This window comes from Vanellus vanellus, assembly GCF_965231255.1.
Source record: "Vanellus vanellus genome assembly, chromosome: 17".
Lineage (NCBI taxonomy): Eukaryota > Metazoa > Chordata > Aves > Charadriiformes > Charadriidae > Vanellus > Vanellus vanellus.
This window is the reverse complement of record NC_138922.1, coordinates 12,534,477-12,551,481: the sequence shown is the minus strand read 5'-3', so window position 1 is coordinate 12,551,481 and position 17,005 is coordinate 12,534,477. Positions and strand designations below refer to the sequence as shown.

Genomic DNA, 17,005 nt, shown 5'->3' with positions numbered 1-17,005 from the left:
ACTTAAAAAAGGGATCGGAGCTCGTTTCAGAGGTGCTGTTTTTAAATCAGTTTCTGAGAGGCTTCTATAGGCGGTGTTACCGCTCTTCGCAGCAAGAGAAAACGGACAAATGACATCAAATACACGGACTGTTTGGAGAAAATGAAGCCAACTTTTCAGTCATCTTGTACATCTGCAACCACAGTACACAGAATTTGCAAATCTGCCATGTGACTTTGGAGGTAACTGTGCGCCCTTAATGCCAGCACTCCTGCAGGAGTGAAGTGTCTCATCTCTTTAAATTACTCCTGCGGTTTTAATTGAGCATCGTTTGCTTCACCTCAGCAGTATGTGGCGCAGGAGGGAATTCACCCCAAAGGAAGCTCCAATTTTTATTTTTTTTTTTTTTGTGACTAAAGTAAGAAACGAGCAACACTTAGGGGCAGTGAGAAATCTGAACTTTTTTCAGCTGGGAGGGGACAACAGATCTCCGCTCCTTTTTCCCTGCAACTTTTATTGCCATAATTACTTCTATAATTTGAGCTTTTAAATGCTTGTGTTGTTCCTGTCCCTGCCGAGCACCGGGGAGCTCCTGGCTGTCGGGACGTGTCAGGACATGGGGACCGGGCACCCTGCGAATGCACGCTGGTTTTTGCAGCCCCAGTTTGGGCACGAAGGGTGCGAAGGCTCCTTTCCCGCGCAGCCCCGCGGCGGTGCATGCAAACGCCTCCGCAGCGCGAGGCAGAGCGGGGCGCAGGGGCTCGGCTGGGTGTCCCCGTCCCCGCTGGCACTGTGTGCCGCAGTGATTTGGCCTCCTTTCGAGAGAACGAGGGGGAATGGCTTCAAAGTGGAAGAGGGGAGATTTAGATGAGGTATTAGGAAGAAACTCCTTACTCTGAGGGTGGTGAGACACCAGCACAGGTTGCCCCGAGAAGCTGTGGCTGCCCCATCCCTGGAGGGGTTCAAGGCCGGGTTGGATGGGGCTGGGAGCAACCTGGGCTGGGGGGAGGTGGCCCTGCCCAGGGCAGGGGGTGGCACTGGATGGTTTTCAAGGTCCCTTCCAACCTAAACCATCCTATGATTCCATGATTACGCCCGGCATCATGTCTAGCCTAACACCTTCCAGCCCAACCAGCTGCTTTTCTTTCTTCCCGCGCTGGTTAACTCCTCCATCGCATAAGACCTCTAAACCTCATTGATAAACATTTGACCCATCTTAACCCAAAGCACGTAGGGAGGCACCTGCGGCGCAGAAGCGGTCCCGCAGAGCGGGCGGCACACGTGCTGGGGCGAAACAGTAATTCCACATGGTCTCAAAAAAAAAAAAAAAAAAAAAACCAAAAAGAGAAAATAAACCAAAGACTTGACCCGCAACGGACACCTGCGCCTCGCCATCCGTGCCCTGCCCTCGCCGAGCGCCCGTGTCGCGGGAGGGTGTCCGTGGCGAGAAGCTGAGGTGGTGCTGACGAGGCAAACTGCACATTGCACAACCACCGGCAGCCTCGCGCTGCTGACGGGTTAATTTTATACTAGCAAAAACCTCCACCTGCCTAGGATGTTTTATTGTTTGAGTTTTGGTTTGGTTTGTTTTTGTTTTTGTTTTTTAAAAAAAAAGCCACCATTTAGGCTTTACATCTGTTCCACTAAGCCTTCTAGCTGGGATGGGGGGGGGGGGGAGGGGGAGAAGAGAGCATTTTACATAAAATGTAGTATTTTGAATAGGTGCGGGGCCTTTGGTCAAAGTCCATAGGGTACCCGTTCAGCCAGCATCACGTGGGCCGTGGTTCTCATAATCTCTGTATCCCATTTCAGCCAGAGCAGAAAAAAATATGTATTTGAACCAACAAAGTCTGAGAATTAGGAATGAGATGAACGGACGGCAATATTTAGCAGTCGAACGTACCTCATTTCAATGTACTACTTATGAATTAGCGCTCTAACGGGAACCGCTCCCCCTTCCCTTTTCTTATTTCAATGGCGAAATTTGCATCTTTGCAGGTTGCTTCTCTGATGTGGGCTTTGTGAGTGAGTAATTCCCCCGTTACAATGAATTTTGAAGACTCCTGAATGTATCTGCTGTCACGAGAGTTCAGATTTATAGCCTCAAACTGTGTTTAGCTTGTAATTAATATGCACTTCCGCATATTTTTTTTTTCTCTTCCAGAATAATATCCTATTAGTCATGACAGCCAAATGTGCCACATTTGGGCAACAATTCCACAACTTCTGAGCTACCATCAACATCAAGTCCCACTTGTCCCGAGCGGAATCCTCTCTGCAGGTGAGAAACGGACCGCAGGGACCTGCTGCTGTGCTGGGAGAAATCCTATTTTCGACGGACTAACCACAAAAATACCATTTAGCAACTTCATATAAATAAATAAATAAACAAAAAATATCATTGACAACTTAAAAGAGGTAGAAATGAGCACGGACCCGGTGGTGTCTTTCTGATTTGATCTGTATTTTGTTGACCGCAAAGTCTTAGGGAGCCCATGAGGGCACAGGTCCCGTGGCGGCGTCCTGCGGGCGCGATGCTGACAGCATCTGCTGGTTCCTGCTACGGACGGGGTCAGAATGAAACCGTCGCTTACGAACTCCGGGGAGAGTTTTACCTTCCGCAGCGCTGCGCAGAGCGCCCATCGCCTCCGCCGCTTCGCGTGGCACAGGTACGGCGCGAGGAGCGCTTCTGCCCTCTTAACTAGGGGACATCCCTTGCAGGGAATAAGTCTTATCAGAGAATAACCCGCCCTTTTACCGTCCCCCTGACAAGCGGCATTAAAAAAAAAAAAAAACTAATCTCTGGCAAATTCTCAGAACAACTTTGGAAACGATTCAAAGTAGGAAGAGGGCTCCGCAGCCCAGCAGCTGGCTGAGGCTCCGCGCAGTATTTTAGAAAGCTGACGAGGAACCTCCTGTGCAACACATGAAAGCTGATCCTGAAATGCAGATTATGCCTCCCTTAATTCATCCTGAAGAACGATACCTCTGCTGCAAACCCCGGAGCTGAAACCCCTTCCCAAGCAAAACCTCAGCCCGAACAGCTGAACTCGGAAAACTTATCTGTGTCAGGAATTCCAACTTAGACGCTGGTATTGCAGAGCGTGAGATGGACGGAAAACGGATTCGAGAATGATGCCATTCATCGAGATCGTGTTTTGTGGGTTGGCCACTTGTATTTTCCCATTTTCCCGGTACCGAGAAGGACGGACAAGGCCACCGCTGGCGAGCACGGGGGCGAAGCGGCACCCCGGGAGGGTGGGCTGCAGGGCCACCACCGCGGGTCCCTGCCCGTCACTAGCTCCGCACCGGCAGGCTTTCCCACCCCGAGACCTTTTGGGGACGCCCGGGAAGGGGCTGCCCCCCTGCCCAGCTCCTGCCCCTCCGTGGGTCTCGCAGGGACCCTGCGGCGAGCGGTGGCGAGCTGTGGGTATCGTTCGGTTCAATTTTGCATTATCAAACTTCCTTGGCTCTTTCTATTGGAAACTTTTACAATTCTCTGCTTGGCTGGAAAAGATGACTGCAGCAAACCCAAATTAGGAATAAATTATACAACAACTTTACATTTTTCTTACAAAGGAAAACTGTGCGGCGAGAGCTGCGAAAGCACCTCCTTCCGCTGTCCTCCCAGCAAGGCTCACAGTGGAAGGCCACTGACTTCACAGATGTCTTGGTTGGGTTTAAAAAAAAAAAAAAAAAAAACAAAAAAGCCAAACCAAAACACAACAAACAAACACACCAAAACAACACCAAAACGCCCCAGTCCCAGTTTGGGAACCACTCTCCCACCGGGCCATGCACCTCCTCTCGCCCCCCCGAGTCCCCCATACGCGCGAGGGCTGCAGAGCGCAAGGAGAGGCAGCGGCAAGAGCAAACCCCAAACGCTGCAAAGAAGCTCCAAAAAAGCTGCATCTGTGTGGTCAGGAGCTGACATATGCGCATCTATTTGCACAATGAATGGCCGGAGCAACAACTCCTGAAACATCCCAGCCCGCTCTTGCAGGGACTATTGCATTCCCACAGCATTTTTGCAATATTAAATGCTCCGCATACACACACACACACACACACCACCACCACCACCACCACCACCAACCCCTCTGCAGGACGTAGAAGCCGCTCCGGAATAATCATCAAAGTTTAAAAAAAAAAAAAAAAAAAAATAAAGCGAGATCGAACCTTCCCCACCGCGCTGCCAAAAAAAAATATAAAAAAATAAAAAAAAATAAAAAAAAATTAATATGAGTGTTGTCCCCTACCCAAAGAGGCCCCTCCCGCTCCTAAACGCTAAATAAAGCGGCCCTTCTGCAGGCTGCGCGCTGCCGACCACGCTGCGCCTCTGACCCAAAGTTACCAAATATTAAGGGGAGGGGGGGGCTGGAGGGGGGGGGGGGGGGGCGAGGAGGGGGGGGGGAAGAAATCAGTGGAAAATGATCTCAGTCCTGGCACCAGAACAATACTTTCCCATGGAAACATAGGTATATATTTAATTCCTGCTAACTCCGCTCAAGTTTCACCTTTCATCCCCTCCGCCGACTTCTTTAAAAGTTGACTTTAATTCCGCGCTCGTCATTCAGCCGCGATCCGCGCTCCCCGCGCCCGTTCCTGCATTGCCCCGCTGCATCCCCCCCCCCCTCCGCCACCCCCCCGTTCCCCTCCCCCTCCCCCCCCCTCCAAACACCCCCACCCCCCCCCAATCTCCGCCCCGACCCCGCGCAAGGGGCTTCCGCGCTGCGCGCAAAGGGAAACCCCCGCCGGCTGCGCGCAGCTGCGCCGCGCAAACACCCCCCCCCCGCGGTGGAGCTGCGCGGTGGGGTCGGCGCAGGGCGAGGAGGGAGGAAAAACCTCCAAACTTCCACATGCGATCGCATCCCCCCCCCTCCCCCCCGCCCCCGCCCCCCCTCCAATAAAAAAAAAAAAAAAAAAAAAAATGCATGCGTGCATGCATGCAATGGGAAAGGGGGGAGGGGGAAAGGGGAGCAAAAATAAAATGCAAAATTAAAATATGCATGCAGGGCTATTTTGGGGTTGGGTTTTTTGGGGGGGTTTTTTTGGGGGGTTGGGTTTTTTTGGGGTTTTTTTTTTTTTTTTTTTTTTTTTTTTTGCATATTCGCAGCGCCTTACCTCGCGATTGAGACATTTTTCCCCTTTGCTGCTTGGGTGGGGGAGGGGGAGCACAAAAGACTTTGCCGCGCCGCTCCGCTGCAGCGAGTTTTGCAAGAAAGATGCAAAAAAACTGCACCCGCGCGCCGATCTTCCTGCACCGGGAGGTGTCCTGCGGCGGCGGCGGCGGCGGGGGGGGGGGGTGTTTCGGGGAGGGGGGGGGGGGAAGGGGGGGGGGTGCCCGTGCAATTGCACACCGTGCAGGGCAGAGGGGTGGGGGGGGGTTGGGGGGAGGGGAGGGGGGGGGGGGTTTGTCCTGCCCCCCCTGCTCGCAGCGCTGGGCCGGGCTGCGCTGCACCTACATGATGGGCCGGGGCTGGCGGCGAGAAACCTCCAAACTTGGAGCTGGTGGGGGGGGGCGGACGGAGGAGGGAAGGGGGGGGGAGTGGAGGGAGGGGGGGGGAAGGAGCGCAGTGCGCAGGCGCGGTGGTGACGGCCGCCGCGCCGCCGCCTGGGGGCTGTAGTCCGCAGCGCGGCCCCTTCCTGCGGGGGGGGGGGGGGGAAGGGAATGTGCGCGTCCGCGCAGGCGGGAAGGGGGGGGGGGGGGGGGGGAGGAAGGGGGAGCCCGCGGAGGCGGGGAAAGGGGGGGTGGGAGGCAGCGCCCGCGGAGGATGCGCGGGAAGTGGGGAGGGGAGCGCCCGCGGAGGATGCGCGGGGGGAAGGAGTGCCTGCGGAGGATGCGCAGGGAGGGAGGCGCTCGCGGAGGATGCGCGGGAAGTGGGGAGGGAAGGGCCCGCGGAGGATGCGCAGGGAGGGAGGGGTGCGCTCGCGGAGGATGCGCAGGAAGCGGGGGGGGGGGCCGCGGAAGATGCGCGGGGAGGAGAGGAGGGGGAGCGCCCGCGAAGGACGCGCGGGAAGGGGGGTGGGGGGGAAGCGCCTGCGGAGGATGCGCGGGGAGTGTGGAGGGTGAGCACCCGCGGAGGATGCGCAGGGAGGGAGGGGGGCGCTCGCGGAGGATGCGCAGGAAGTAGGGGGGGACGCCCGCGGAAGATGCGCGGGGAGTAGGGGGGGAAGTGACCGCGGAGGCTGCGCGGTGGGGGAGCGCCTGAGGGAGGCTGCGGAGGGAGGGGGGAGCATTCGCGGAGGATGCGCGGGAAGAGGGTGGGGAGAAGCGCCCGGGGAGGCGCGCAAATAGCGCGCAAACAGCCAGAGTGCCGCGGAGGCGGCTTTCCCCGGGGGTGTGCACCTGCGGTTTCGGCGTGATGCGCGGAGGTGCTGCGGTTCGCCTGGGTTTTTCCCCAAACTGCTGTGGCTGCGGGGGAGCGAGGTCCCTGCCTGCACCCCTGCCTGCATCCCTACCTGCCTGCGCCCCCGCCTGCATCCCTGCCTGCATTCCTGCCTGCCTGCATCCCCACCTGCATGCCTGCCTGCCTGCATCCCTGCCTGCATCCCTGCCTGCATCCCCGCCTGCCTGCATCCCCACCTGCATCCCTGCCTGCCTGCGCCCCTGCCTGCATCCCCGCCTGCATCCCCGCCTGCCTGCATCCCTGCCTGCATCCCCGCCTGCATCCCCGCCTGCCTGCATCCCTGCCTGCATCCCTGCCTGCCTCCCCGCCTGCCTGTGCTGCACAGTTCCGCGGTGCGGGGCGCTTGTGCGGTGGCTGCTGGGTGTCCTCCTGCCATTACTGGGTGTGGGGGGAAGATGGCATCCACCCAAGGCGGGATCCTGAGGCTCCTCGGGGACGGGGGAAAGGCTGCGGGTCTTGGGCCGGGATGGCGGGATGGAGGGATGGCGGATGGCCATGTCCGGGGCAGGGTGGAACCGTGGGAGTATTGCCCACGGGGGTCTTCATGCGGTCGCCCCAGAGCCCCCTCCACGTGCTGGGGTGCAGCTGGCACTGCCACCCACGGGGGCACTCAGGGCCTCTGCCACCCGTCACCCCACACCGGCCGTGGGGGAGCCCATCGCCGTGTTCTGGTGCAGCACAGTGAACACCAGAGACATCGGGGAGGTGAAATACAGCGGAAAGAGGAAAAAGACACACTCCGTTCTGTTTCCATTGGCTTTAGATTTTTAAGGATCCGTTGGAGAACAACCTCTTGTTTTTGTGCTCATATGGTGCCGGGGGCGTTACGCGTTCTGCGGAGCGCGGTGGTGCCCTGGCTTAACCACGGCTCTTACCCACCGTATATAACGTGAACAATTTCTTAATCTTCTTTTGTTGTTTTTTGGGGTTTTTTTCTTTCTCCCTTGCAGGCAGGGCCAATGAAGCGAGTTTATCCCAAGTCCGAAGCGGAGTGTTTTCCGAGGTGCTCGGCTCAGCCCCCGCGGGCTGACGGAGGTTTCCCATGGGAAGAGCCAGTGGAGCCGATGCAGTGACGTGTGTCCCCCCCCCCTTGAGATGGGGACACTGTTTGGGTCAGAAACGCAGCTGTACGCTGGGCTGGGGAAGATGGGGACCCCCTTGTGTCCGTAGGAACCCCACTTTGGGAAAAGCCCCTAAGAAAAAAAAAAAAGATAGGCCTTGCTAAAGCAGCGCTTTACATTAAATACGTCTTTCCTTATAGGAGAATATGGAAGAATAACAATAAAAAATAACTAAGCGCTAAGAAAGATGTGATTTAACAACATTTGCATCTAAGTTAGTGCCAAAGGTGTTTGTTTGCACCCCCGCAAAATATTGATGACAAAGGTATAAAAGCCGGTGAAAAGGGTGCGTGTCCTTTTCCCCTTGGGCTGGGAAGCGCGTTTTGGGGGGGATTTTGAGGCTCCCCCGCGCCGCCCCCTTTCCCAACCGGCCCGCGCCGGGCTGCCGTCCCGCAGGGTTTTGCCATTTTTAGCTGCAAGGGCCGAAGTCTGAAGGAGGCTGTAACCCTCAATTAGGGATCTGTTTGTGTAACTTTCTAATGTTCGGAGTGATTGTTTTGGGGTGAGGGAACCGCGCTGCTGAATGCGGTCCTTCCTGCCAAACTTGCAGCTAGAGCAAATCCTTACAGCCGAGCAATAAATCCCCCAAATGAAAGGTTTACGATGGAAATGGCGACAAACCCTTAACTAACACGGTACGAACGGCGGCGTTACGATTCGGTGGCTATAAGGCAAATGAGGGGCGGCGCGGGCAGCCCGCGCGGATCGGCCTTGTCGCGATGAAGATGTGCAGCGAGGCAGTGGCTTCTCGTTTGCTTTAATCTTTCTGCTGAACTTCTAGTGAAGTTCCAGTGGTGCCCAGTGACAGGACAAGAGGGAACGGGCACCAACGTGACCATGGGCAGTTCCATCTCACCCCGAGGAGGGACTTCTCTCCTGTGGGGGCGGCAGAGCACTGGCACAGCTGCCCAGAGAGGGGGGGAGTCTCCCCCTCTGGAGCCATTCCAAACCCGCCTGGACGTGTCCTGTGCCACTGCTGGAGGTGCCCCTGCTCTGGCGGGGGGTGGCACTGGGGGGGCTCCAGAGGGCCCTCCCAGCCCTGACCAGTCTGGGATTCTGGGGTTCTGTTGGTCTGACTTCCACACAGGTGCAAAATGGGGGATGCTCTTTTGGTTTTTCAGGAAGTTTTTGGATGAGCGAGACTGAGACCTCGGTTGTTTTAAGGCATTTTTTTCCTATAGAGGACGGAGTCCTTGTTCTCCGCAGTTTCCCGGAGGACTGGCTGTGTCCCATGCGCTCCGGGACATCCCCGTCACACGCACAGGCTGGAGCACCAGCCCAGCGAAGCCTGTGTTGTGCTGCCGCCACCCAGCAAACAGCACAATATAAATTTTAACTTTTTTTTTTTTTTTTTTTTCATGCTTTCCCAGTTTTCCCTCCCCGAAGCCGGGCAGGGATCTGGGATCCCGCTGCAGCACTGCCTTCCTCAGAATTGGGGCACTCTCGTACGGGGCCCTGCCAATGCCGAGGGAAATTTTCTCCGGTTTTGAGCGAGTTGAGGCTGCGCCGGGGACCTGCAGAGACTCGTCCAGCGCCGTGCGCTGCGCAGCGCTTCGCGCGTGTGGGGATGGAGGGTGTGTGAAGTTCAGCCGGCGGGCGAGTCCGGGCAGGCTGCGGTGGCACCGGGCGGTGGGGATGTGCGGTAGCGCTGTCCCCAGGCTGGGGGGCTGCCCCGGGGGGGGGGGGGGAGGAGGGGGGGGCAGTGAGGGCTGCAGCCTTCCCCAGAGCCTGCGGGATGCCCTGACCCAGAGCCGAGCGGGGATCATAGAATCACAGAATGGTTTGGGATGGAAGGGACCTTGAAGACCACCCAGTGCCACCCCCTGCCCTGGGCAGGGCCACCTCCCCCCAGCCCAGGTCGCTCCCAGCCCCGTCCAACCCGGCCTTGAGCCCCTCCAGGGATGGAGCAGCCACAGCTCCTCGGGGCACCCTGCACCAGGGGCTCACCGCCTACACAGGGAAACATTTCTTCCTCATATCTCATCTAAGTCTCCCCTCTTCCAGTTTGAAGCCATTCCCCCTCCTCCTATCACTCCATGCCCTTGGAAACAGTCCCTCCCCAGCTTTTCTGGAGCCCCTTTAGGCACTGGAAGGGGCTCTGAGGTCTCCCCGGAGCCTTCTCTTCTCCAACTCTCCAACCCCCAACTCTCCACCCCCCAACTCTCCCAGCCCCAACTCTCCCAGCCCGTCCTCGTAGGATGTCAGTGGGTGACCCCATGTCAGTCCGAGGGGGCTTCCACGGGCAGCGCATCACCTTTGCCATCAGTTTTGAGTCATGTGGGACCAAAAGTCTTTATTATCTTTATCACTCACGGTTGCTCCGGCGCAGCGTCCAGCCTTCAAGCTCGGCATTTAGTTTTCCCTCGACGGATCTTTTTTACTTTTAAAGCCTAAATTCTGCAGACAACGTGACCAGCTCTCCTTTGCCCTGAGTAGGAATCGCCCTCCTTCTGCCCAGTGAGAGGCTCAAGTCCCATCTCTGCTGCTCAGACCGTCTCCTCCTGCGGTCAGCGGCGCGTCTGAACTGCAGAAAAGGCCACTTGTCTTCTGAGGACTTGTTATTTTTTTAAGAGGACTCGAGTTGACGGCTTTGCTTACAGTAAAACACTTTTGATTCGCCGTGCAGCAATGAGCAGACGCTGAAGCAGAACGGAAAAAATCTCTTCTCGGACGGTTCCGATGGCCCCGCGGTGCACAGAGGAACCAGCGCGGTGCCTCGTGGGGGCCTGTGTCGCCCCATGCATAGAGGTAAATTCTCCAGGAACATCACTTTAGTCATCTTGTGTCAATAAGTAGTGCCGTGCCGTGGGCAGCCCTGTGCAATGGCTTTTTAGGAACTAAAGTACCAAGTCAGGAGTGGCCGTGAAATAGGGCAGCATGGCAAAGTCCCGGGGGAGAGAGCCGCTGGGCGGGCAGGGGGTCACTACGGGGGGGAATCCGTAGGGCTGAACCGACCGATCTGATCTCTACACCTGGGTCTGGCCAGAACTTTTCCTCTGCTATTTACTCTGTATATAGTCGTTTGAATTTTTACACGTGTTATGGTGGGTTTGTTCCCCCTTCCAGCTTGCTCCCGCATCGCTAAGAAACGTATGTGCTGCAGAGCAGTTGGACAAACGCGCTGTGGTTTCAGGGCACTAGCCAAAAAAAAAAAAATTAAAAAAAAAAAAAAATCTCCTCCCCGCGTTTGTAAACAAGGGATTTGCGCCGAAATATGTATTTGTTTTAGACACGATTCCGTTTCCAGCGTTGGCTTTGATCGGGGCGCTTGGAAGGCGAACCGCGCCATGCGGTGGGTTTGTCCAGTAAAAATACAATTAGGGGCTTCGGTTTCAGCGTTTGCGCGAACGGTCGCTCGTGGATAATCTAGAGGCCAAAAATTAATCCCAGCGCTCTGTCCACAAACAGCAGCGAGCTGGAGGGGTGCAGCTTCCCGAAGCCGCCCTGCTTCGCTCTTGCCTGAGCGTCGTCAGCGTTTCTTTTTATGTTTGGATTTCTTACATCTCGGGGCGGAGGGATGTGTTTTCCTCTGCTTCATATCCCTTCGCCAAGAGTTCTTCGGGAAACTCCCATGCTGGTCCTGTGTGGTTCATAACAGTTATAAGCACAGACGGTGTGAAACGGAAGCAAAACTGGTGTGCAAAACACCTCTGGTACCTCCTCGTACATCCTTGAAGCCTGAGACCAGGTTTTTGGCCTCAAACGACGGTTTTCCCCGGGCGCCAGGCAGCGGGAAGCTGCCGCAGCTATTGCTCCGAAGTTCTCGTGTGTTTTGGATGACAACCCTGTGCAGGGACGGACAGAAGTCGCGGTGTCGCGACTTCTGGTGTAGACAGTAAATTATCCATGGCCCAGCCATGTGCCCTTGTTGCCAAAAAGGCCAATGGCATCCTGGGCTGCACAGGGAAGAGTGTGGCCAGTAGGTCGAGGGAGGTCATTCTCCCCCTCTACTCTGCACTGGTGAGGCCACAACTGGAACACTGTGTCCAGTTTGGGGCTCCCCAGTTCAAGAGGGACAGGGAACTGCTGGAGCGAGTCCAGCGAAGGGCAACTAAGATGATTAAGGGCTTGGAGCATCTGCCTTATGAGGAAAGGCGGAGAGCGCTGGGACTCTTTAGCCTGGAGAAGGCTGAGGGGAGACCTTATGGCGTACAAGTATCTGAAGGGTGGGTTGAAGGAGGATGGAGCCAGGCTCTTCTCAATGGTTCCCAGTGACAGGACGAGGGGCAATGGGCACAAGTTGGAACACAGGAAGTTCCGTTCAAATATACGGAAACACTTCTTTACGGTGCGGGTGACAGAGCAGTGGCACAGGCTGCCCAGGGAGGGGGGGAGTCCCCTTCTCTGGAGGTGTTCAAGACCCACCTGGATGCAGTCCTGAGGGATGTGCTTTGGCAGGGGAGTGGGGCTGGGTGATCTCTAGAGGTCCTTTCCAACTCTGAAACTCCGTGATTCCGTGTCTGGGAAGTGGGATCTTCCAAAAGCAATAGGCTTGGCAAGTGAAGAAATCGAGCGGAGCAGCGGAGCTTGGGGAGCCGACTTCCACGGGGCGGGAGGTGGGACGGGCTCCAGCAGGACCTCTGCAGAAGGACCCAGCGGCTCTTTCGGTTTCTTTAGGTTCCAGTTTGCGTTTCTGTTGGATTGTGCTGCTTCCAGCCATCGCCTCCCCTGGGGGGAACGGGAGCTGTGGAGGAGGAAGGATGTTGTGGGGTGAGCGTAGCGGGGGTTTGGCGTGCTCTGTCCCGTGAGGGAGCGTGACGGTGGCTTTTAGAGACGACAGGCAAGACGATGAGATTTTCAAGTGCGATCCGCTTTTTGCGCCAAGGGCAGTTTAGATTGGATACGAGGACGAATTTCTTCACTGAAAGGGTCATCGGGCACTGGAACGCGTTACCTGGGGCAGTGGTGGGGTCCCCATCCCTGGAGGGATTTAAGGGTCGTGTAGATATAGTGCTGAGGGATATGGTTTAGCGGTGGGTTGTCGGCGTTAGGTTAATGATTGGACTAGACGATCTTACAGGGCTTTTCCAATCCAGGAGATGCTGTGATCCTGTCCCTCGGACAATATCCCATGAAATTTCCCATCACTTTTTAGCTGAGGTGGCGGTCGGGAGATGGCCTGTGGGCAGGCGAATGCCGTCCGTTTCCCTGATGCTCCCGAGCTACAGCGGCCTCCCACGAGCAAGCTGAAAATGAAAACCGGCAGCAATACGCACGCCACGGGCTCTGCCTGCTGCGGGGCGGGCGGCCGAGGCAGGGCTCTCTGCTAGGGAGGATGAAGAAGCTGTAGGAAGTTCTCCAAGACAAGAGGGACCGGCTGGGAAAAGGGGATGCTCCCGAGGGGACGTCTGGGGCAGGAGCTTGAAGAAAAGCCAAAGCAAACAGTGGGTGCAGATGCTGAGGAGGAGAATGCGGCTCTGACGAGAGAGGAGGTGAGAAACAATGAGCCGTCCTCAGCTCGAGCCGCTCATGGGAGCAGAGACCATCTGCTCTTCAACCGGCCTGAATGCTGCCGAGCGATATCCTGCATTCCTTTGTTCCCCGGGTTAAGGGGAATTGCAGGCTGCCAGCGTTTGAAGCCAAACACGGTTCCTGAGAGCTCAGCCGCCTCTTACCTTTTGTCTGAATTTCCTCCGTCTCCTTCTCCTCAAGCGTTTTCTTTTGCAGCCGTTTGTTCGGAGCGCGTTTTTTCCACCCCGGCTCTCGAGTAGGTGGATGAAAAGCCCGGGAGGACGTTGCAGTTGGCAGAAGTTGAACAAACTGTGCTGCCCCGGTGGGATAGTCGGTAAAGTCTCTCTCTGTGGCTTTAGCCAGATAGCCGAGGAATTCAGAGAGGATAAAATGACCCAAAAAACTAAGTACAGCTCATAAAAGTGGCTGAGGCCAATAAATAAAAACTACTTCCAACTTAGTAACCTAAGTAAAAATAAGGTCTTAGAGCCGTAAACCCAGCTCGATAATAATAATAATGGGTTGAGCACGCTCTTCCGGGGGGGGGTGAGGGTGATGCCGGTGTCGGTTAGCCTGAAGAAGAGGGACCGAGATGGAGAGCCACGGCATGGAAGAGCCAGGTAGGATTGTTTTTATTATTTTTTTTACTATGAGGTTGACGCACAGATGAACTAAAGCAGCCTCACACCACTGGCAGTCATTTACTTGGGGGCTGGGGAAAAAAAAGGTGTTTTTTCTGCGGCGTGTCTTACATTGCAGCTCCCTCCTCCTGGGACCCGCGGCAGTAGGGAGAGGCGGCGTGCTCTCGGTGCTTCTGCCTTTTGTGAAAAAGCCTGACGTTTTACCAGGTACCTTTGACACAGTCACTTTTTTTTTTTGCCGTGTTTCTGTCGTCTGTGCTCGAGACGTGCCCCACGTGCAGAAAGCCCCCAGCAGAGGTCCCGCTCCTCTGTCACGTGTTGGGTTTGGCGTGGTGGAGGCAGAGCTACGCGTTGGGGCTGCTGGGGGTGGGGTGGGGGGGCGGTCATGCTACAGATATTGCTTGCTTTGTTACTGGTTGAATTTCCCCCGATCCGTACTCCACGCATACATATATATACGTATATAATAGGTTCTCTGTTTACTTTGCTGAAGTAATGGACCAAAACGCATCCTTCGGGCATCTTGTGAGCACTTATCTCAGCCCTTGGTCCCAGCGCTTTTGTGCTTTGCTGGATGTGCGGTGCTGGGTCCTCTCCTCCCGTGTACGTCCCCAAGCCCGACGCGGTGCCGCGGGCGCCCGGCTCACAGCCCTGCCGCTGCCCAGCTCCGCCGGGGCCGGCCGGCTGCTGAAATATCTTTTGGGGTCATATCCATCGCTTTTAGTCTCCGTAGCGGCAGGAATTGCAGGTCCCTCGCCAGGCATCACTGGAATGCCCAGCGGTGTGGGTTGGTTTCGTCTTCATCCCCAGGGCGGGAGCAACACAGCAAATTTGGAATCTTCTAAATTCCCGACCCACCAACACCTGAGCCCTTTCAAAAAGGCCGAGTAAAGCGCTGCACCCACTGCACCGAGAGCTGTGGAGCATTTTAAACCGTAGAATCATAGAATCGCTGAGGTTGGAAGGGACCTTTAAGATCGCGGAGTCCAACCATTACCCTCCCCTGACAAAGCCACTTCTCAACCACGTCCCCAAGTACCACCTCTACCCTTTTGTTAAACGCCTCTGGGGATGGCGAATCCACCCCCTCCCTGGGCAGCCTCTTCCAATGTTTGATAACCCTTTCAGTGAAAAAATATTTCCTAATATCCAGTCTAAACCTCTCTTGGCATAACTTGAACCCATTTCCTCTCGTCCTATCACTTGTCACCAGGGAGAAGAGGTCACCCCCCACCTCTCTGCACCCTCCCGTCAGGGAGCTGTAGAGGGTGACAAGATCTCCCCGCAGGGAATCATTTAGGTCAGGAAAAGACCTTTAAGGTCACCGAATGACCTCTTTGAGGTTCCTCTAAATTCAGGGTGCCTTTAAGCTGCATTAAACAAACGCCCACCAACCTCTGAGCCAGGAGGGCTTCTCCCTCCTGCCCGGGCAGGGCTGGGACAGGACCCCGAGGGACCAGGAGCTGTGGCCACCAGCCCCACGGCACGGCTTGGTGACCGCGGCGGGGTTGCTGGTGGATGGGTGTAGACGGCGGCACAACCTTTGGCCCGGCGGGTGGCAGTCCCTGAGCGTCACCTGCCCCGCGTCCCTCGCTCCTGGGCTTACGTAGGCGTTTAGGGTGGGTTTTTCTCGCCTTGCGGCGCTGCTCTGCACTGCGGACTTTGTTTCTCGCCGGTTTTCCCCAACTCCTCCGTTCCGCCGATTTTTTTTGTTCGCAGCAAAATGAGTCGCAGGGTCATTCCCCAACCACGATTAAGGGTTCGACCGTAAACGTCTCGTTGCTCTGGATCCCCCGTGGACGTGGAGTTGTGGCCACCGGTGCTCCTGCATAGAATCATAGAGGAACCGCTGAGGTTGGAAGGGACCTTTAAGATCATCGAGTCCAACCATTAACCCAAACTGACAAAGCCACTTCTCAACCACGTCCCCGAGTACCACCTCTACCCTTTTGTTAAACACCGCCGGGGATGGCGAATCCACCCCCTCCCTGGGCAGCCTCTTCCAATGTTTGATAACCCTTTCAGTGAAAAAAATGTTTCCTTATATCCAATCTAAACCTGCCCTGAGGAGGGGGGGGGGGTTCTGCGGGAGCCGGGCTGCAGCGGGGTCCCGGGTCCCACGTGGGGCTGAGCATCGCGGGGGGGTCCCAGGGCTTCTGCAAGGCTCCCCGCTGCCGGACTGGAGCTGCCTCTAAGCTCTCCGGGGTAGGGATGGTCCCTATCGCGAGGTGCGTACAACCACCACCGCCTGAGTGTTTTTGTCGAGGTGGTTTTATTAAACCTTTATTATATTTATGTAGCTCGCAGGGTAATATGATCCGGAGTTAATTACTGGAGCCGGTTTTCTTTGCAAATACATCTGGGGAGTTTGTCAAAAGCCTGCGGTAGTCTTTTGCCCTCCTGTTTAACATCATACAAATTTGGGTGGCTCCGGGTAAACATCAGCGTCGGCGGGGGGGGGTGGGGGTGGGGGAATTGGGCGCTGAAGGCGCAGGCGGCCGTGAGCCCCGCGTTGCTTTGCGGGGGGCGTCCCCTCTCTCGGCACGAGCCCTGCCTCGCATGTGGGCGCCCCCATGATTTTTTTGGGTAGGGATGCAATGCTCCGCGGCGTCCCGACCCGCCTGGGATACGGTGGGGAAGACCACCTGGAAACTTCTGGTGTGGGGGGAGGACGGCAAGGAGAAGCCCAAATGTTCAGGGCCAGAAGCTGAGGCCTTACCGACAGCCAGGGAGAGGGAGGAGGAGGAGGAACCCACTGGAAAAATGTTCTCAAACATGGTTGAAGGAGATTGAGCAGCTCCAAAAGTGAGATTCTGAGAAAAGCAGTGCTAAATAAGGACAGGTAGCGGCCTCTGTCTGAAGGGATGTTTTTGTCGGGCCGGCAGCGGGAAGCATAATTTTCTTTAAATGACGCGTGTATCTGGAGCGTGCTGTGACACAAAGTCAGGCAGGGCGGCGCTTTTTTGAAACGGGAAATTATATTTTATAACCCGAACAGCAAAATCCACTGGGAGGGGAAGGCAGCGGGTGGTGGGCGAGTGTTTGGCGGCCGCTGGACCGGGGGGATGCTGCCACGCGCAACGGCGGCGCCGATGGAGGATACCCGTTGCCTGTCACGTCCCCGTCGGCGATGGGGCACGTTTGCCCCCTCTGAACTCCGCTGATTTAAAATAGGCATTTTGGTTCCTTTTTTTCTATGAAGATTAGGTACCGTTCGTGGCCGGAATGAATATATGTTTGTACCGACGCGGCTGTAATTACAGTATTCTATATGCATTGCGTTCAATGTATATATTATCCTTGTGCCCTTGGCACCGCTGTTGGTAGACGTCTCTTGATGCTTCAGTTAGAAAACTTTGGGGTTTTTTTCGGCGGTTTCTAACTTCCCATAGAAGCCTATTCT

General features: G+C 56.1%; 1 protein-coding gene across 1 annotated transcript in view; it reads right to left on the bottom strand.

The window, feature by feature from the left end:
* Positions 1–5,119, bottom strand: part of MAP2K6 (mitogen-activated protein kinase kinase 6) — a gene marked incomplete at its 5' end in the record, with an annotated part of 58,979 nt that extends 53,860 nt beyond the window's left edge. The window contains one exon of the mRNA XM_082492141.1: positions 5,104–5,119. Within this exon, the coding sequence (XP_082348267.1) occupies positions 5,104–5,119 (16 nt within the window). The remainder of the gene's footprint in view (positions 1–5,103) is intronic.
* Positions 5,120–17,005: the final 11,886 nt, after the last annotated feature.